This window comes from Pelobates fuscus, chromosome 10 (genome assembly GCF_036172605.1).
Source record: "Pelobates fuscus isolate aPelFus1 chromosome 10, aPelFus1.pri, whole genome shotgun sequence".
Lineage (NCBI taxonomy): Eukaryota > Metazoa > Chordata > Amphibia > Anura > Pelobatidae > Pelobates > Pelobates fuscus.
Window position 1 is genome coordinate 151,768,740 of NC_086326.1, and position 22,803 is coordinate 151,791,542.

The window sequence follows — 22,803 nt, forward strand, 5'->3', positions numbered from 1 at the left end:
TGGAGGTTATTACAGTCCGTGTTACGGTGAGATGGGGGTTATTACAGTCCATGTTAGGGTGAGATGGGGGTTATTACAGTCCATGTTACGGTGAGATGGAGGTTATTACAGTCCGTGTTACGGTGTGATGGAGGTTATTACAGTCCGTGTTACGGTGAGATGGGGGTTATTACAGTCCGTGTTACGGTGAGATGGAGGTTATTACAGTCCGTGTTACGGTGAGATGGAGGTTATTACAGTCCGTGTTACGGTGAGATGGGGGTTATTACAGTCCGTGTTACGGTGTGATGGAGGTTATTACAGTCCGTGTTACGGTGAGATGGGGGTTATTACAGTCCGTGTTACGGTGAGATGGGGGTTATTACAGTCCGTGTTACGGTGAGATGGGGGTTATTACAGTCCGTGTTACGGTGAGATGGAGGTTATTACAGTCCGTGTTACGGTGAGATGGGGGTTATTACAGTCCGTGTTACGGTGTGATGGAGGTTATTACAGTCCATGTTACGGTGAGATGGGGGTTATTACAGTCCTGGTTACGGTGAGATGGAGGTTATTACAGTCCATGTTACGGTGAGATGGAGGTTATTACAGTCCGTGTTACGGTGAGATGGGGGTTATTACAGTCCAGGTTACGGTGAGATATTATTATAATTGCACTGGGAAGGCACATTGTTTAATAATTTATACTGCAGACCCTCAGCTGTTACAAACTACAATTCCCATGATGCTCCTATAACAGGGGGCTGTACCTTTAACTCGATGGTTAGTGAATGGCAGTGACGTCACGCAGTTTGTCGCCGAGTAATGACGCACTTGTGGAACGCAGCACCCGGAAGTGCTGTGACACGCAAGCTCCGCCTTCCGGTCGCACTTTCCGGTTGTGGGTAAAATACGGTGGCCGGCTGGACAAAGGCAGCCAAGGCAGGAGCAGGTGAGTACTGGGTGTCTGTGTATGGATCCAGGCTGTTATATGGCATGGGGGGGGACATTACTGGATACTGAGCTACACTGCAACATAATGACATCACAGCCAGTGCCCCCAGTCACATGACATCACAGCCAGTGCCCCCAGTCACATGACATCACAGCCACTGCCCCCAGTCACATGACATCACAGCCAGTGCCCCCAGTCACATGACATCACAGCCAGTGCCCCCAGTCACATGACATCACAGCCAGTGCCCCCAGTCACATGACATCACAGCCAGTGCCCCCAGTCACATGACATCACCGGCCAGTGCCCCCAGTCACATGACATCACCGGCCAGTGCCCCCAGTCACATGACATCACCGGCCACTGCCCCCAGTCACATGACATCACCGGCCACTGCCCCCAGTCACATGACATCACCTGCCACTGCCCCATCACTGACAGAAATTCCTCACAATTCCTCAGATCTCTCTCACTGCCAAGTGACACTGACAGAAGGAACTGTTATATCTTCACCCTGCTTTCATATTAAATACGTTGTTTGTGCATCTAATTGGACATTTTTATTCTTATCTTAGACAAATAATATCCATAGTATCCACAAAAAGTCTTCTTCAGGAAACTACAGCATAGCAGGGCTTCCGGCTCCTTCACAATGAAAACAAACAAAGACCCGATGACTGAAACCATTTTAAATCTGACCCTGGAGATCATCTACCTGCTGACTGGAGAGGTGAGGGATTCTGGGTAATGTCAGTATGGAGATCATCTACCTGCTGACTGGAGAGGTGAGGGATTCTGGGTAATGTCCTTATGGAGATCATCTACCTGCTGACTGGAGAGGTGAGGGATTCTGGGTAATGTCAGTATGGAGATCATCTACCTGCTGACTGGAGAGGTGAGGGATTCTGGGTAATGTCAGTATGGAGATCATCTACCTGCTGACTGGAGAGGTGAGGGATTCTGGGTAATGTCAGTATGGAGATCATCTACCTGCTGACTGGAGAGGTGAGGGATTCTGGGTAATGTCAGTATGGAGATCATCTACCTGCTGACTGGAGAGGTGAGGGATTCTGGGTAATGTCCTTATGGAGATCATCTACCTGCTGACTGGGGAGGTGAGGGATTCTGGGTAATGTCACCATGGAGATCATCTACCTGCTGACTGGAGAGGTGAGGGATTCTGGGTAATGTCAGTATGGAGATCATCTACCTGCTGGCTGGAGAGGTGAGGGATTCTGGGTAATGTCCTTATGGAGATCATCTACCTGCTGGCTGGAGAGGTGAGGGATTCTGGGTAATGTCACCATGGAGATCATCTACCTGCTGACTGGAGAGGTGAGGGATTCTGGGTAATGTCAGTATGGAGATCATCTACCTGCTGGCTGGAGAGGTGAGGGATTCTGGGTAATGTCATTATGGAGATCATCTACCTGCTGACTGGAGAGGTGAGGGATTCTGGGTAATGTCAGTATGGAGATCATCTACCTGCTGGCTGGAGAGGTGAGGGATTCTGGGTAATGTCATTATGGAGATCATCTACCTGCTGACTGGAGAGGTGAGGGATTCTGGGTAATGTCAGTATGGAGATCATCTACCTGCTGGCTGGAGAGGTGAGGGATTCTGGGTAATGTCAGTATGGAGATCATCTACCTGCTGACTGGAGAGGTGAGGGATTCTGGGTAATGTCATTATGGAGATCATCTACCTGCTGACTGGAGAGGTGAGGGATTCTGGGTAATGTCATTATGGAGATCATCTACCTGCTGGCTGGAGAGGTGAGGGATGCTGGGTAATGTCACCATGGAGATCATCTACCTGCTGGCTGGAGAGTTGAGGGATTCTGGGTAATGTCATTATGGAGATCATCTACCTGCTGACTGGAGAGGTGAGGGATGCTGGGTAATGTCATTATGGAGATCATCTACCTGCTGACTGGAGAGGTGAGGGATTCTGGGTAATGTCACCATGGAGATCATCTACCTGCTGACTGGAGAGGTGAGGGATGCTGGGTAATGTCATTATGGAGATCATCTACCTGCTGACTGGAGAGGTGAGGGATTCTGGGTAATGTCATTATGGAGATCATCTACCTGCTGGCTGGAGAGGTGAGGGATGCTGGGTAATGTCACCATGGAGATCATCTACCTGCTGGCTGGAGAGGTGAGGGATTCTGGGTAATGTCATTATGGAGATCATCTACCTGCTGACTGGAGAGGTAAGGGATTCTGGGTAATGTCATTATGGAGATCATCTACCTGCTGGCTGGAGAGGTGAGGGATTCTGGGTAATGTCATTATGGAGATCATCTACCTGCTGGCTGGAGAGGTGAGGGATGCTGGGTAATGTCACCATGGAGATCATCTACCTGCTGGCTGGAGAGGTGAGGGATTCTGGGTAATGTCATTATGGAGATCATCTACCTGCTGACTGGAGAGGTGAGGGATGCTGGGTAATGTCATTATGGAGATCATCTACCTGCTGACTGGAGAGGTGAGGGATTCTGGGTAATGTCATTATGGAGATCATCTACCTGCTGACTGGAGAGGTGAGGGATGCTGGGTAATGTCATTATGGAGATCATCTACCTGCTGACTGGAGAGGTAAGGGATTCTGGGTAATGTCATTATGGAGATCATCTACCTGCTGGCTGGAGAGGTGAGGGATTCTGGGTAATGTCAGTATGGAGATCATCTACCTGCTGACTGGAGAGGTGAGGGATTCTGGGTAATGTCACCATGGAGATCATCTACCTGCTGACTGGAGAGGTGAGGGATTCTGGGTAATGTCATTATGGAGATCATCTACCTGCTGACTGGAGAGGTGAGGGATTCTGGGTAATGTCATTATGGAGATCATCTACCTGCTGACTGGAGAGGTGAGGGATTCTGGGTAATGTCAGTATGGAGATCATCTACCTGCTGGCTGGAGAGGTGAGGGATTCTGGGTAATGTCATTATGGAGATCATCTACCTGCTGACTGGAGAGGTGAGGGATTCTGGGTAATGTCACCATGGAGATCATCTACCTGCTGGCTGGAGAGGTGAGGGATTCTGGGTAATGTCAGTATGGAGATCATCTACCTGCTGACTGGAGAGGTGAGGGATTCTGGGTAATGTCATTATGGAGATCATCTACCTGCTGACTGGAGAGGTGAGGGATTCTGGGTAATGTCATTATGGAGATCATCTACCTGCTGACTGGAGAGGTGAGGGATTCTGGGTAATGTCACCATGGAGATCATCTACCTGCTGACTGGAGAGGTGAGTGATTCTGGGTAATGTCAGTATGGAGATCATCTACCTGCTGGCTGGAGAGGTGAGGGATTCTGGGTAATGTCATTATGGAGATCATCTACCTGCTGACTGGAGAGGTGAGGGATTCTGGGTAATGTCACCATGCAGATCATCTACCTGCTGACTGGAGAGGGGAGGGATTCTGGGTAATGTCATTATGGAGATCATCTACCTGCTGGCTGGAGAGGTGAGGGATTCTGGGTAATGTCAGTATGGAGATCATCTACCTGCTGACTGGAGAGGTGAGGGATTCTGGGTAATGTCAGTATGGAGATCATCTACCTGCTGACTGGAGAGGTGAGGGATTCTGGGTAATGTCAGTATGGAGATCATCTACCTGCTGACTGGAGAGGTGAGGGATTCTGGGTAATGTCAGTATGGAGATCATCTGGCTGGAGAGGTGAGGGATTCTGGGTAATGTCACCATGGAGATAATCTACCTGCTGGCTGGAGAGGTGAGGTATTCTGGGTAATGTCAGTATGGAGATCATCTACCTGCTGACTGGAGAGGTGAGGGATTCTGGGTAATGTCATTATGGAGATCATCTACCTGCTGACTGGAGAGGTGAGGGATTCTGGGTAATGTCACCATGGAGATCATCTACCTGCTGGCTGGAGAGGGGAGGGATTCTGGGTAATGTCATTATGGAGATCATCTACCTGCTGGCTGGAGAGGTGAGGGATTCTGGGTAATGTCAGTATGGAGATCATCTACCTGCTGACTGGAGAGGTGAGGGATTCTGGGTAATGTCAGTATGGAGATCATCTACCTGCTGACTGGAGAGGTGAGGGATTCTGGGTAATGTCAGTATGGAGATCATCTACCTGCTGACTGGAGAGGTGAGGGATTCTGGGTAATGTCAGTATGGAGATCATCTGGCTGGAGAGGTGAGGGATTCTGGGTAATGTCACCATGGAGATAATCTACCTGCTGGCTGGAGAGGTGAGGTATTCTGGGTAATGTCAGTAAGGAGATCATCTACCTGCTGACTGGAGAGGTGAGGGATTCTGGGTAATGTCAGTAAGGAGATCATCTACCTGCTGGCTGGAGAGGTGAGGGATTCTGGGTAATGTCAGTATGGAGATCATCTACCTGCTGGCTGGAGAGGTGAGGGATTTTGGGTAATGTCAGTATGGAGATCATCTACCTGCTGACTGGAGAGGTGAGGGATTCTGGGTAATGTCAGTATGGAGATCATCTACCTGCTGACTGGAGAGGTGAGGGATTCTGGGTAATGTCATTATGGAGATCATCTACCTGCTGACTGGAGAGGTGAGGGATTCTGGATAATGTCATTATGGAGATCATCTACCTGCTGGCTGGATAGGTGAGGGATTCTGGGTAATGTCATTATGGAGATCATCTACCTGCTGACTGGAGAGGTGAGGGATTCTGGGTAATGTCATTATGGAGATCATCTACCTGCTGACTGGAGAGGTGAGGGATTCTGGGTAATGTCATTATGGAGATCATCTACCTGCTGACTGGAGAGGTGAGGGATTCTGGGTAATGTCACCATGGAGATGATCTACCTGCTGGCTGGAGAGGGGAGGGATTCTGGGTAATGTCAGTATGGAGATCATCTACCTGCTGACTGGAGAGGTGAGGGATTCTGGGTAATGTCATTATGGAGATCATCTACCTGCTGACTGGAGAGGTGAGGGATTCTGGGTAATGTCACCATGGAGATCATCTACCAGCTGGCTGGAGAGGTGAGGGATTCTGGGTAATGTCATTATGGAGATCATCTACCTGCTGACTGGAGAGGTGAGGGATTCTGGGTAATGTCATTATGGAGATCATCTACCTGCTGACTGGAGAGGTGAGGGATTCTGGGTAATGTCACCATGGAGATCATCTACCAGCTGGCTGGAGAGGTGAGGGATTCTGGGTAATGTCAGTATGGAGATCATCTACCTGCTGACTGGAGAGGTGAGGGATTCTGGGTAATGTCATTATGGAGATCATCTACCAGCTGACTGGAGAGGTGAGGGATTCTGGGTAATGTCAGTATGGAGATCATCTACCTGCTGGCTGGAGAGGTGAGGGATTCTGGGTAATGTCAGTATGGAGATCATCTACCTGCTGGGATTCTGGGTAATGTCATTATGGAGATCATCTACCTGCTGACTGGAGAGGTGAGGGATTTTGGGTAATGTCAGTAAGGAGATCATCTACCTGCTGACTGGAGAGGTGAGGGATTCTGGGTAATGTCATTATGGAGATCATCTACCTGCTGGCTGGAGAGGTGAGGGATGCTGGGTAATGTCACCATGGAGATCATCTACCTGCTGGCTGGAGAGGTGAGGGATTCTGGGTAATGTCATTATGGAGATCATCTACCTGCTGACTGGAGAGGTGAGGGATGCTGGGTAATGTCATTATGGAGATCATCTACCTGCTGACTGGAGAGGTGAGGGATTCTGGGTAATGTCACCATGGAGATCATCTACCTGCTGACTGGAGAGGTGAGGGATGCTGGGTAATGTCATTATGGAGATCATCTACCTGCTGACTGGAGAGGTGAGGGATTCTGGGTAATGTCATTATGGAGATCATCTACCTGCTGGCTGGAGAGGTGAGGGATGCTGGGTAATGTCACCATGGAGATCATCTACCTGCTGGCTGGAGAGGTGAGGGATTCTGGGTAATGTCATTATGGAGATCATCTACCTGCTGACTGGAGAGGTGAGGGATGCTGGGTAATGTCATTATGGAGATCATCTACCTGCTGACTGGAGAGGTGAGGGATTCTGGGTAATGTCATTATGGAGATCATCTACCTGCTGACTGGAGAGGTGAGGGATGCTGGGTAATGTCATTATGGAGATCATCTACCTGCTGACTGGAGAGGTAAGGGATTCTGGGTAATGTCATTATGGAGATCATCTACCTGCTGGCTGGAGAGGTGAGGGATTCTGGGTAATGTCAGTATGGAGATCATCTACCTGCTGACTGGAGAGGTGAGGGATTCTGGGTAATGTCACCATGGAGATCATCTACCTGCTGACTGGAGAGGTGAGGGATTCTGGGTAATGTCATTATGGAGATCATCTACATGCTGGCTGGAGAGGTGAGGGATTCTGGGTAATGTCATTATGGAGATCATCTACCTGCTGACTGGAGAGGTGAGGGATTCTGGGTAATGTCATTATGGAGATCATCTACCTGCTGACTGGAGAGGTGAGGGATTCTGGGTAATGTCAGTATGGAGATCATCTACCTGCTGGCTGGAGAGGTGAGGGATTCTGGGTAATGTCATTATGGAGATCATCTACCTGCTGACTGGAGAGGTGAGGGATTCTGGGTAATGTCACCATGGAGATCATCTACCTGCTGGCTGGAGAGGTGAGGGATTCTGGGTAATGTCAGTATGGAGATCATCTACCTGCTGGCTGGAGAGGTGAGGGATTCTGGGTAATGTCAGTATGGAGATCATCTACCTGCTGACTGGAGAGGTGAGGGATGCTGGGTAATGTCACCATGGAGATCATCTACCTGCTGGCTGGAGAGGTGAGGGATTCTGGGTAATGTCATTATGGAGATCATCTACCTGCTGACTGGAGAGGTGAGGGATGCTGGGTAATGTCAGTATGGAGATCATCTACCTGCTGGCTGGAGAGGTGAGGGATTCTGGGTAATGTCATTATGGAGATCATCTACCTGCTGACTGGAGAGGTGAGGGATTCTGGGTAATGTCACCATGGAGATCATCTACCTGCTGGCTGGAGAGGTGAGGGATTCTGGGTAATGTCATTATGGAGATCATCTACCTGCTGACTGGAGAGGTGAGGGATTCTGGGTAATGTCATTATGGAGATCATCTACCTGCTGGCTGGAGAGGTGAGGGATGCTGGGTAATGTCACCATGGAGATCATCTACCTGCTGGCTGGAGAGGTGAGGGATTCTGGGTAATGTCATTATGGAGATCATCTACCTGCTGACTGGAGAGGTGAGGGATGCTGGGTAATGTCATTATGGAGATCATCTACCTGCTGACTGGAGAGGTGAGGGATTCTGGGTAATGTCATTATGGAGATCATCTACCTGCTGACTGGAGAGGTGAGGGATGCTGGGTAATGTCATTATGGAGATCATCTACCTGCTGACTGGAGAGGTAAGGGATTCTGGGTAATGTCATTATGGAGATCATCTACCTGCTGGCTGGAGAGGTGAGGGATTCTGGGTAATGTCAGTATGGAGATCATCTACCTGCTGACTGGAGAGGTGAGGGATTCTGGGTAATGTCACCATGGAGATCATCTACCTGCTGACTGGAGAGGTGAGGGATTCTGGGTAATGTCATTATGGAGATCATCTACATGCTGGCTGGAGAGGTGAGGGATTCTGGGTAATGTCATTATGGAGATCATCTACCTGCTGACTGGAGAGGTGAGGGATTCTGGGTAATGTCATTATGGAGATCATCTACCTGCTGACTGGAGAGGTGAGGGATTCTGGGTAATGTCAGTATGGAGATCATCTACCTGCTGGCTGGAGAGGTGAGGGATTCTGGGTAATGTCATTATGGAGATCATCTACCTGCTGACTGGAGAGGTGAGGGATTCTGGGTAATGTCACCATGGAGATCATCTACCTGCTGGCTGGAGAGGTGAGGGATTCTGGGTAATGTCAGTATGGAGATCATCTACCTGCTGACTGGAGAGGTGAGGGATTCTGGGTAATGTCATTATGGAGATCATCTACCTGCTGACTGGAGAGGTGAGGGATTCTGGGTAATGTCATTATGGAGATCATCTACCTGCTGACTGGAGAGGTGAGGGATTCTGGGTAATGTCATTATGGAGATCATCTACCTGCTGACTGGAGAGGTGAGGGATTCTGGGTAATGTCACCATGGAGATCATCTACCTGCTGACTGGAGAGGTGAGTGATTCTGGGTAATGTCAGTATGGAGATCATCTACCTGCTGGCTGGAGAGGTGAGGGATTCTGGGTAATGTCATTATGGAGATCATCTACCTGCTGACTGGAGAGGTGAGGGATTCTGGGTAATGTCACCATGCAGATCATCTACCTGCTGACTGGAGAGGGGAGGGATTCTGGGTAATGTCATTATGGAGATCATCTACCTGCTGGCTGGAGAGGTGAGGGATTCTGGGTAATGTCAGTATGGAGATCATCTACCTGCTGACTGGAGAGGTGAGGGATTCTGGGTAATGTCAGTATGGAGATCATCTACCTGCTGACTGGAGAGGTGAGGGATTCTGGGTAATGTCAGTATGGAGATCATCTACCTGCTGACTGGAGAGGTGAGGGATTCTGGGTAATGTCAGTATGGAGATCATCTGGCTGGAGAGGTGAGGGATTCTGGGTAATGTCACCATGGAGATAATCTACCTGCTGGCTGGAGAGGTGAGGTATTCTGGGTAATGTCAGTATGGAGATCATCTACCTGCTGACTGGAGAGGTGAGGGATTCTGGGTAATGTCATTATGGAGATCATCTACCTGCTGACTGGAGAGGTGAGGGATTCTGGGTAATGTCACCATGGAGATCATCTACCTGCTGGCTGGAGAGGGGAGGGATTCTGGGTAATGTCATTATGGAGATCATCTACCTGCTGGCTGGAGAGGTGAGGGATTCTGGGTAATGTCAGTATGGAGATCATCTACCTGCTGACTGGAGAGGTGAGGGATTCTGGGTAATGTCAGTATGGAGATCATCTACCTGCTGACTGGAGAGGTGAGGGATTCTGGGTAATGTCAGTATGGAGATCATCTACCTGCTGACTGGAGAGGTGAGGGATTCTGGGTAATGTCAGTATGGAGATCATCTGGCTGGAGAGGTGAGGGATTCTGGGTAATGTCACCATGGAGATAATCTACCTGCTGGCTGGAGAGGTGAGGTATTCTGGGTAATGTCAGTATGGAGATCATCTACCTGCTGACTGGAGAGGTGAGGGATTCTGGGTAATGTCAGTAAGGAGATCATCTACCTGCTGGCTGGAGAGGTGAGGGATTCTGGGTAATGTCAGTATGGAGATCATCTACCTGCTGGCTGGAGAGGTGAGGGATTTTGGGTAATGTCAGTATGGAGATCATCTACCTGCTGACTGGAGAGGTGAGGGATTCTGGGTAATGTCAGTATGGAGATCATCTACCTGCTGACTGGAGAGGTGAGGGATTCTGGGTAATGTCATTATGGAGATCATCTACCTGCTGACTGGAGAGGTGAGGGATTCTGGATAATGTCATTATGGAGATCATCTACCTGCTGGCTGGATAGGTGAGGGATTCTGGGTAATGTCATTATGGAGATCATCTACCTGCTGACTGGAGAGGTGAGGGATTCTGGGTAATGTCATTATGGAGATCATCTACCTGCTGACTGGAGAGGTGAGGGATTCTGGGTAATGTCACCATGGAGATGATCTACCTGCTGGCTGGAGAGGGGAGGGATTCTGGGTAATGTCAGTATGGAGATCATCTACCTGCTGACTGGAGAGGTGAGGGATTCTGGGTAATGTCATTATGGAGATCATCTACCTGCTGACTGGAGAGGTGAGGGATTCTGGGTAATGTCACCATGGAGATCATCTACCAGCTGGCTGGAGAGGTGAGGGATTCTGGGTAATGTCATTATGGAGATCATCTACCTGCTGACTGGAGAGGTGAGGGATTCTGGGTAATGTCATTATGGAGATCATCTACCTGCTGACTGGAGAGGTGAGGGATTCTGGGTAATGTCACCATGGAGATCATCTACCAGCTGGCTGGAGAGGTGAGGGATTCTGGGTAATGTCAGTATGGAGATCATCTACCTGCTGACTGGAGAGGTGAGGGATTCTGGGTAATGTCATTATGGAGATCATCTACCTGCTGACTGGAGAGGTGAGGGATTCTGGGTAATGTCAGTATGGAGATCATCTACCTGCTGACTGGAGAGGTGAGGGATTCTGGGTAATGTCAGTATGGAGATCATCTACCTGCTGGCTGGAGAGGTGAGGGATTCTGGGTAATGTCACCATGGAGATCATCTACCTGCTGACTGGAGAGGTGATGGATTCTGGGTAATGTCAGCATGGAGATCATCTACCAGCTGGCTGGGGAGGTGAGGGATTCTGGGTAATGTCATTATGGAGATCATCTACCTGCTGACTGGAGAGGTGAGGGATTCTGGGTAATGTCACCATGGAGATCATCTACCTGCTGACTGGAGAGGTGATGGATTCTGGGTAATGTCAGCATGGAGATCATCTACCAGCTGACTGGAGAGGTGAGGGATTCTGGGTAATGTCATTATGGAGATCATCTACCTGCTGACTGGAGAGGTGAGGGATTCTGGGTAATGTCATTATGGAGATCATCTACCTGCTGACTGGAGAGGTGAGGGATTCTGGGTAATGTCACCATGGAGATCATCTACCTGCTGACTGGAGAGGTGAGGGATTCTGGGTAATGTCAGTATGGAGATCATCTACCTGCTGGCTGGAGAGGTGAGGGATTCTGGGTAATGTCAGTATGGAGATCATCTACCTGCTGGGATTCTGGGTAATGTCATTATGGAGATCATCTACCTGCTGACTGGAGAGGTGAGGGATTTTGGGTAATGTCAGTAAGGAGATCATCTACCTGCTGACTGGAGAGGTGAGGGATTCTGGGTAATGTCAGTATGGAGATCATCTACCTGCTGGCTGGAGAGGTGAGGGATTCTGGGTAATGTCACCATGGAGATCATCTACCTGCTGGCTGGAGAGGTGAGGGATTCTGGGTAATGTCACCATGGAGATCATCTACCTGCTGACTGGAGAGGTGAGGGATTCTGGGTAATGTCACCATGGAGATCATCTACCTGCTGACTGGAGAGGTGAGGGATTCTGGGTAATGTCAGCATGGAGATCATCTACCTGCTGACTGGAGAGGTGAGGGATTCTGGGTAATGTCAGCATGGAGATCATCTACCTGCTGACTGGAGAGGTGAGGGATTCTGGGTAATGTCAGTATGGAGATCATCTACCTGCTGACTGGAGAGGTGAGGGATTCTGGGTAATGTCATTATGGAGATCATCTGCCTGCTGACTGGAGAGGTGAGGGATTCTGGGTAATGTCATTATGGAGATCATCTACCTGCTGACTGGAGAGGTGAGGGATTCTGGGTAATGTCAGTATGGAGATCATCTACCTGCTGACTGGAGAGGTGAGGGATTCTGGGTAATGTCACCATGGAGATCATCTACCTGCTGACTGGAGAGGTGAGGGATTCTGGGTAATGTCAGTATGGAGATCATCTACCTGCTGACTGGAGAGGTGAGGGATTCTGGGTAATGTCATTATGGAGATCATCTGCCTGCTTACTGGAGAGGTGAGGGATTCTGGGTAATGTCATTATGGAGATCATCTACCTGCTGACTGGAGAGGTGAGGGATTCTGGGTAATGTCAGTATGGAGATCATCTACCTGCTGGCTGGAGAGGTGAGGGATTCTGGGTAATGTCAGTATGGAGATCATCTACCTGCTGGCTGGAGAGGTGAGGGATTCTGGGTAATGTCATTATGGAGATCATCTACCTGCTGACTGGAGAGGTGAGGGATTCTGGGTAATGTCACCATGGAGATCATCTACCTGCTGACTGGAGAGGTGAGGGATTCTGGGTAATGTCAGTATGGAGATCATCTACCTGCTGACTGGAGAGGTGAGGGATTCTGGGTAATGTCAGCATGGAGATCATCTACCTGCTGACTGGAGAGGTGAGGGATTCTGGGTAATGTCAGTATGGAGATCATCTACCTGCTGACTGGAGAGGTGAGGGATTCTGGGTAATGTCAGTATGGAGATCATCTACCTGCTGGCTGGAGAGGTGAGGGATTCTGGGTAATGTCATTATGGAGATCATCTACCTGCTGACTGGAGAGGTGAGGGATTCTGGGTAATGTCACCATGGAGATCATCTACCTGCTGACTGGAGAGGTGAGGGATTCTGGGTAATGTCAGTATGGAGATCATCTACCTGCTGACTGGAGAGGTGAGGGATTCTGGGTAATGTCAGTATGGAGATCATCTACCTGCTGGCTGGAGAGGTGAGGGATTCTGGGTAATGTCATTATGGAGATCATCTACCTGCTGACTGGAGAGGTGAGGGATTCTGGGTAATGTCACCATGGAGATCATCTACCTGCTGACTGGAGAGGTGAGGGATTCTGGGTAATGTCAGTATGGAGATCATCTACCTGCTGACTGGAGAGGTGAGGGATTCTGGGTAATGTCATTATGGAGATCATCTACCTGCTGGCTGGAGAGGTGAGGGATTCTGGGTAATGTCAGTATGGAGATCATCTACCTGCTGACTGGAGAGGTGAGGGATTCTGGGTAATGTCATTATGGAGATCATCTACCTGCTGGCTGGAGAGGTGAGGGATTCTGGGTAATGTCATTATGGAGATCATCTACCTGCTGGCTGGAGAGGTGAGGGATTCTGGGTAATGTCATTATGGAGATCATCTACCTGCTGACTGGAGAGGTGAGGGATTCTGGGTAATGTCATTATGGAGATCATCTACCTGCTGACTGGAGAGGTGAGGGATTCTGGGTAATGTCATTATGGAGATCATCTACCTGCTGACTGGAGAGGTGAGGGATTCTGGGTAATGTCATTATGGAGATCATCTACCTGCTGACTGGAGAGGTGAGGGATTCTGGGTAATGTCATTATGGAGATCATCTACCTGCTGACTGGAGAGGTGAGGGATTCTGGGTAATGTCATTATGGAGATCATCTACCTGCTGACTGGAGAGGTGAGGGATTCTGGGTAATGCCAGTCTGGAGATCATCTACCTGCTGACTGGAGAGGTGAGGGATTCTGGGTAATGTCATTATGCAGATCATCTACCTGCTGACTGGAGAGGTGAGGGATTCTGGGTAATGTCAGTATGGAGATCATCTACCTGCTGGCTGGAGAGGTGAGGGATTCTGGGTAATGTCAGTATGGAGATCATCTACCTGCTGACTGGAGAGGTGAGGGATTCTGGGTAATGTCATTATGGAGATCATCTACCTGCTGACTGGAGAGGTGAGGGATTCTGGGTAATGCCAGTCTGGAGATCATCTACCTGCTGGCTGGAGAGGTGAGGGATTCTGGGTAATGTCAGTATGGAGATCATCTACCTGCTGACTGGGGAGGTGAGGGATTCTGGGTAATGTCATTATGGAGATCATCTACCTGCTGGCTGGAGAGGTGAGGGATTTTGGGTAATGTCAGTATGGAGATCATCTACCTGCTGACTGGAGAGGTGAGGGATTCTGGGTAATGTCAGTATGGAGATCATCTACCTGCTGACTGGAGAGGTGAGGGATTCTGGGTAATGTCAGTATGGAGATCATCTACCTGCTGACTGGAGAGGTGAGGGATTCTGGGTAATGTCAGTATGGAGATCATCTACCTGCTGACTGGAGAGGTGAGGGATTCTGGGTAATGTCAGTATGGAGATCATCTACCTGCTGACTGGAGAGGTGAGGGATTCTGGGTAATGTCACCATGGAGATCATCTACCTGCTGGCTGGAGAGGTGAGGGATTCTGGGTAATGTCATTATGGAGATCATCTACCTGCTGACTGGAGAGGTGAGGGATTCTGGGTAATGTCAGTATGGAGATCATCTACCTGCTGACTGGAGAGGTGAGGGATTCTGGGTAATGTCACCATGGAGATCATCTACCTGCTGGCTGGAGAGGTGAGGGATTCTGGGTAATGTCAGTATGGAGATCATCTACCTGCTGACTGGGGAGGTGAGGGATTCTGGGTAATGTCATTATGGAGATCATCTACCTGCTGGCTGGAGAGGTGAGGGATTCTGGGTAATGTCAGTATGGAGATCATCTACCTGCTGACTGGAGAGGTGAGGGATTCTGGGTAATGTCATTATGGAGATCATCTACCTGCTGACTGGGGAGGTGAGGGATTCTGGGTAATGTCAGTATGGAGATCATCTACCTGCTGACTGGAGAGGTGAGGGATTCTGGGTAATGTCAGTATGGAGATCATCTACCTGCTGACTGGAGAGGTGAGGGATTCTGGGTAATGTCACCATGGAGATCATCTACCTGCTGACTGGAGAGGTGAGGGATTCTGGGTAATGTCAGTATGGAGATCATCTACCTGCTGACTGGAGAGGTGAGGGATTCTGGGTAATGTCATTATGGAGATCATCTACCTGCTGACTGGAGAGGTGAGGGATTCTGGGTAATGTCAGTATGGAGATCATCTACCTGCTGACTGGAGAGGTGAGGGATTCTGGGTAATGTCAGTATGGAGATCATCTACCTGCTGGCTGGAGAGGTGAGGGATTCTGGGTAATGTCATTATGGAGATCATCTACCTGCTGGCTGGAGAGGTGAGGGATTCTGGGTAATGTCATTATGGAGATCATCTACCTGCTGACTGGAGAGGTGAGGGATTCTGGGTAATGTCAGTATGGAGATCATCTACCTGCTGGCTGGAGAGGTGAGGGATTCTGGGTAATGTCATTATGGAGATCATCTACCTGCTGGCTGGAGAGGTGAGGGATTCTGGGTAATGTCAGTATGGAGATCATCTACCTGCTGGCTGGAGAGGTGAGGGATTCTGGGTAATGTCATTATGGAGATCATCTACCTGCTGGCTGGAGAGGTGAGGGATTCTGGGTAATGTCATTATGGAGATCATCTACCTGCTGACTGGAGAGGTGAGGGATTCTGGGTAATGTCAGTATGGAGATCATCTACCTGCTGGCTGGAGAGGTGAGGGATTCTGGGTAATGTCATTATGGAGATCATCTACCTGCTGACTGGAGAGGTGAGGGATTCTGGGTAATGTCAGTATGGAGATCATCTACCTGCTGGCTGGAGAGGTGAGGGATTCTGGGTAATGTCATTATGGAGATCATCTACCTGCTGGCTGGAGAGGTCAGTGGCTGTTGAGGCAACAATTATAATTATTTATTCCCTCCCAGATGTGGTCCATAAGGCCGTGTAATGTCCAACATCTGTAATGTGTAGTTTTTTTCCATTCTATTCAACCCTACGCTTTTATTATAAGTGTTTGCAGTGAGTGCTGCCATACTTTACGCTGCTCTCAATCCAATGTCCGCTTTATTGAGACCTGCTCTAAATTCCGTCCAGCTCTATAGGTCACAAACATTTTCATTATTCAGAAAGAACAAACATTTTAATTGTAGGATAAACGTCATAGTTCATCTGTTGTGCCAAGCATGACTGCTTGACACTTTATAGGGCATTACATTTCACCTGAGTATTGTGCTCGCAGGTGAAATATGATGCAAATTGTAATGGTTCTGGCTGCCATGATATTACGGCTCTGCTATCCGCACGACGGTAAACCTTCCAGCCATGGAACCTGTGTGGGATTGTACCCACAGCTACACCAATGTAAAATGATACAGCTTCTTTGCCCGTCTGAGGACTCCATGTTGGTGTAGGGTAAGCAGCTCTTCTAGTTTATACATTTGCTGATGACTAAAAATGTAATTGTTATCCAAATTGGGGATGACCACTTAAAGGGACACTCCAGGCACCCAGATCACTTCTGCCCATTGGAATGAAAACGTAATGAAAACCAGTGGGGGGGAAAATGCAACTTTTTGTTCTCTAGTACAGTGTTTCCCAAACCAGTCCTCAAGGCACACCTACCAGTCCACGATTTAAGGATTACCCAGTTTTGTCTAAGGTGTTTTTAGAAAAAAAAAGAAGACAAAACTGGGTAATCCTTAAATCCTGGACTGGTAGGTGTGCCTTGAGGACTGGGTTGGGAAACACTGCTCTAGTACATCAACTCTGGTTAATTATCTGAATAATTTCTGGGGAATTCCAATTTTACATGTTGAAATGTGAATGACAGACACAATTGAGGAAGTGATAAATAAGTCAGGTCTAGCATGGACAAATAGAGGATATATCAAGCCACTGCAGTTTAATTCTAGAAATGAGTACAGTATGTACAAACATATTTTTTTTCTATGTACATTATATTTATTAGATTTGCTCTTACAATTTAGGATTTTATTGTGATGAAGAAAAGTGGCGACATTATCACAGACATTAGTAGTTCCTGTGTGTCGAAAGGTTACTCCAGGACCCAGAACATAAACACGGAGCATCTATCACACCTAGTGATACATGAGAGGGACCATGACAAGAAGATCCTGGAACTGACCAATCAGATAATTGAGCTGCTGACTAGAGAGGTGAGGCTGCTGGGAATGCGACAATAAACAGTAAAACCATGCGCACGGGGTGTGCCGGCACCCCTATGGATTGAGTCCCCTGCACTGAGTTCCTGCAGGCACTCAGCGCCCCCAAATGCCCCCCTTCCTCCCCCTGTGTTCCCCCTGTCATGGGGGGCAGGAGGGGGGGGGGCAAGAGGTGTCTCCATCTCAGCCACGGCGAGGGAGCTGTGTGCTCGTCATATTCCGGCTCCCAGCTACTGTAGACAGCCCGTGTGGCGAGAGGGAGCAGAGAGCACACAGCTCCCTCGCCGCGGCTGAGATGGAGACAGGCGCCAGACCCACTGGACCCCAGGGACAAGTCCACGCCAGCACTCCAGTTAGGGAGGCTGGGTGGCCTTTTTTTAATTTAAAAAAATTATTTGTGAGTGTATGTGTGTCTGAGTGTATGTGTGTGTGTATATGTGTGTGTGTGTGTCTGTGAATGTATGTGTGTGTGTCTGTGAATGTGTGTGTGTGTATATATATATATATATATATATATATATATACACGTGTGTGTATATATATATATATATATATACATACATACATACACACACGAGTGTGTATTTTTTTTGGGGGGGGGGGGGGGAATCTTGGGAGAGTTCCCACACATTATTCCACAGGACTTGTACCCTGCCGGCACTGGAGATCTCCCCTGTCGGCTCACGCCGGCGCTATCTGAGTGCTGGCTCTAGACAGCAGCTCCGCCAGGTTCCTCTCGCGAGATCTGAGCGTTGCCGCGGCAACGCTCAGATCTCGCGAGAGTTAACTCTAGCCCCGCAGGCTAGAGTTCACTCTCCACTGGACCACCAGGGATGGCACATGGCAGCAAGGATCCCCCTCCCTACATAAGGTCAGAAGGGAGGGGGGATATTTACTAATCTGCCCCTACCTCCACAATCTCTCCAAACATACAGCACCCTCACACACAGCACGCTCACACACACAGCACACTAACCGCACCTTCACAAACACACACAGCACATTTACAAACACACAACACCCTCACACACAGCACACTAACAGTACCCTCACAAACACACACACACACAAACAGCACCCTCACAAATACACGACCATCACACAAACAGTACCCTCACACAAACTTCACCCTCACACACACAGCACTCTCACAGGACAAACACACACAAACACCCTCACACACAGCATACTACTAGCACCCTCACACACACACACACACAAACACCCTCCCCCACACATCACACTAACAGCACCCTCACACACACAGCACTCTCACACGGCACACTAACAGCACACACACAGCAGTGTATGTATGTGTGTGTATATATATATATACATGCGGCGTGTGTTTGTGCTTTAGGGTGCACACCCTAATGCAATAGGCTGCGCACGCCTATGAGTAAAACCAAGGGATGTGTCTGGACTGTGACTGTATCATTGTGTGTATCAGGTTCCTATACGGTGTGAGGATGTCACGGTATATTTCTCCATGGAGGAGTGGGACTATATAGACGGACACAGGGATCTCTACAAAGATGTGATCATGGAAGACCATCATCCCCTCGCCTCACTGGGTAAGAGAAGTTTAAAGGGAAACGGTCATTTATCCCATTAAATAATACATTGACCATCTCCTATAACTTGGTAACCTTTACTTTATCAGAGGTTTTCTTCTAAATGTATATTAAAGATTTAGCAAATCACATTATAATCCAGTTCAGACCAGGGGAAACCAAGGCCAACTTTGCAAATGGAGAGGAGAAACACAAAGATTGAATCCTTTTTCCATCGTTCCTCTGGTATGATTTCTGTTTGCTGAATGACAGATACAAAGCAGATAAAACTGACAAAACGTGTAAAAATAATCCAAGATGGAGGTGCCCAGTTCCAGCATTTCTTCATTAATTGTATTTCAAAATTCAGAATGACATGTTTGGCAGGTACGGGGATAAGGAAGTCTAATATTGTATATGTTAGGTAATTCCTCATTCATTTCTTATGTGTTGTGTATATAATAAACACCATGGACACAGGTCATCTGTATCAAACTATAAGGTGTATTGCAGAAAGCTGATATTTAAAGGAAAATTCCTGGCACCATAACAACTACAGGTTTCTCCAGTGGTTCTGGTGCCAGGATTGCCCTGGCAACCTCCCAGAGGATGATACATGGCTGCACGCAGCACTTAGCAGACATTCTAAGCTGAGCCGATGAGAGTGACCTTGCTTTGCTTAATGAAGCTTGATGCAGAAGAATCCATTAGCAGCTATTGCACCCACGGACACCAAAGGGAACCCAGGTAAGCTGTCAAACTGTTCTTAAATGGTTTGATAAATTACTCCGGGTGGGTGCCAGGGCACTCCTGCATTCATGATCTCTACGGTGGGCTAACGTGTTCCTTTAAGAAAAGTGATGTTTCTTCTAGTAAGTGTGATAGATATATGAAGGGTGAGATTCATCTGGCAGTCTACTGATGTGTTTGCAGAATAACAAAAATGGAATACGCAACAAGGGAATGCTCAACATAATATTGGCACTGATAAATTGTCCGCAAAGTTCTTGTAGATGGATGCATTAGTTTTTTTTGTAGTTACTGAAATTGTGACTTAGTAGAAATGCACCAAAAGAATTTGACTTTTTTTCTTTTTTTTTTTAAACATTTCCATCAACAGATCATTTGAATGAAATGAAAGGCGATCTAAAATCTAAGGCAGAGGCGAAACATCCCAAAAAACAGAAGATTCGAAAGAGATTGAGCAAACCTGTTAAACACGTGGGAAAGAAAAAAATTCTGACTCAAGAAGATTTAGATACCTGTCTTGATGGTTCCACAGGAAAAGCACACACTGTATGTACATCTACATTTACTAAGGAGCCTAAAGAAGATGACTTCATAGATGCAGACATTTACACACAAACAGATTGTACAACCGCATCTACTAGAGAGAGAACAAAGTCTTGTGAAAAAGCAAATCCTGCCACTTGCACATCAACAGAACAGCCAGAATATACACCTGCTCATATAAAGAGAGAGCCAAGTTTGTGTGAGGTTTATACCCCCAAAGATCATACCTCATCTGCAGTTCCAAAGGAATCTGCCCCTTGGATACAAGAAAATCTTACAAATACGAACATTTATACAGCCACAGAACCTACACATTTAGAATATCCGTCGATTAAACAGGAACCTTTGCCATGTGAAGAAGACAATGAAACTGCAACAAATACGCAGTCCCAATCTAGATTTTTTCATGTTAAGGAAGAATCCGCCTCATGTGAAGAAGGGAATCTGACAGACACCGACCTTTATACACCCGTAGAAGATCCACAGACTGAATTTCCGTTTAATCACATTAAGGCGGAATCCGAATCGTGTGGCGATACCGCTGAATCTGAAATCTATACACCAGCAGAATATCAGTCTGTTCATTACAGAGGATATCAGAAAGTGAATAATAATATTGCAGAGAAAAGAACAAAGAGTTTGTCAGCATTGGCCACTTCGGATTATGGAAACAAATGTACTAACGCACTGACTGTCCAGCCTCACCAGTTAGCACACAGCACAGAGAGGATCTATAGCTGTCCTGTGTGTCAGAAGTATTTTACCAGCCACACTGGCCTTGAGAAACATCAAACCATCCACAAAGGAAAGAAGTTTGCATGTGCCCAGTGTGGGAAGCTTTTCTTCTATAAATCTAGCCTGGTTATACATCAGAGAATTCACACTGGGGAGAAACTCTTTTCTTGTCCTGTGTGCGGGAAATGTTTTACCAATAACTCAAATCTTGTTGTACACCAGCGCATTCATACAGGAGAGAAACCCTATTCGTGTAGTGATTGTGGAAAATGTTTTGGACACAAGGGACATCTTAACCGTCATATGAGAATTCACATTGGAGATAAACCGATGGTGGGACAATACTTAAATGAGAGCTTATTAAATGATTGGATTCCCAATGACATGAACTGCTGGTCCCAAAAAGTTCATGATATAAATTCGGTGTCTTCAACAGACAGGAGCCTTTAATGTATTTGTAGGAAATATGAAAATAATAGCCAACATGTTAAAAAGCTAATTTATTGAATGATGTTATAAAATGGACATGGTTTTTTTTAGCCTGAATTATTAAATTCATTTTTTTTCTTTATGTGTATTTTTTTATGATTTGATGATAGAATTGTACGTATCATTGTATTTATTTAATATACTGTGTAATGGCACCTACAAATATTGAGCTTTCATTTGTTTAAGGAATTAGTGGGATTTAGCACTATTATTTCTTTACATTTCTGGTTAGAGTGCTTTTATTTATATATTTGTCAGATTTCATTTAAAAAAATAGTGGTGTTTTTTTTTTTCCTCTAACCAACAAATTGTTGTGAGATGAAAAACTACTTGGAAATAAAAAAGGGTCCCTCTAAGCACTAACTCACTTTTTGGAGTGGTTATGGTGGATAGATCATGCCCACTGCCCAATTCTCTGCAAGTTAGTTGTTAAATCACTTTGTTTATGCAGCCCTAGATCCACCACCCCTGGCTGAGACTCGTACATTCTCCCTATACACTTCATGAAAAAAGATCATATCTTACGTACAAACAGCCTTCGTTATAAAAAGCACATATTGTTGAAAACATATGAAAGTTGCTTTTTCATGATCCGTGTCATTTCGATTTATTACATATACAGAAAATAGTGGAGCGCTATCTTAGTGTAATACATAAGACAATTCATCTGTACTGAAAGACACTTGGCTTAATTCATTAGTGAGGAACTTCAATTCTGTGTGGGTTCCTTTAAATAGAGAATGAAACTGAAATAATGTAAAACCATTAAAACCATGGCAAGATGTATGAAAAAGCCAATTGCACACTCCCAATTTCCAGAGCTATGTAACCTAGCTTTGGTATGTATCGCTTATTGGTCCCTTCTGGATATTGTAGTTATGGTGCACATCTCCTTATACTTCCATATGGTGAATAAACAGCAATTATTATACTGACACGTGTGGAGCCTGTATGCTGGCTCAGTAAAGGTGCCCGGTGTGGTTAAGGACCACACACCATTCTTTAAAACTACTGGAGTCCTAGTTGATTTTTAAAAATGGATTTTATTTCAATATTTGAAAAAATGCAATAGAACAAGCTTCTTAAATACCAAATATGAAGATGAAGTCTATAGTAGTCCAGATCCGTGTTTCGCTGTCCTATGGCTTCCTCGGTCCGGTTCTATCATTTCTATTTGGTATAATCACAGTCTAACCATCTGAAGTCTAACAGCAGCTTCACTTTCTTTTTTTTCACATGGTTGAAGTTAAATGATGCTCTGAAAGAGAATGCATGCACTTCATGGTGTTTTCTTGGCTGCA

General features: G+C 46.9%; 1 protein-coding gene across 2 annotated transcripts; it reads left to right on the plus strand.

Annotated features, from left to right (window-relative positions):
- The first annotated feature begins 858 nt into the window (after positions 1-858).
- LOC134575217 (oocyte zinc finger protein XlCOF8.4-like) lies at positions 859-21,592 on the plus strand. 2 transcript variants are annotated; one of them, XM_063434471.1, is made up of 5 exons: positions 859-931; positions 1,510-1,664; positions 17,238-17,426; positions 18,883-19,006; positions 20,106-21,592. In XM_063434471.1, the coding sequence occupies exons 2-5, from the start codon at positions 1,587-1,589 to the stop codon at positions 21,461-21,463; spliced, it is 1,749 nt and encodes a 582-aa protein (XP_063290541.1). In that variant the 5' UTR covers positions 859-931; positions 1,510-1,586; the 3' UTR covers positions 21,464-21,592. The 2 variants fall into 2 exon arrangements, with proteins under 2 accessions (XP_063290541.1, XP_063290542.1); XM_063434472.1 differs by lacking the exons at positions 859-931; positions 1,510-1,664 and adding an exon at positions 11,737-14,038 and having other exon boundaries at positions 20,106-21,591.
- The last annotated feature ends 1,211 nt before the right edge of the window (positions 21,593-22,803 follow it).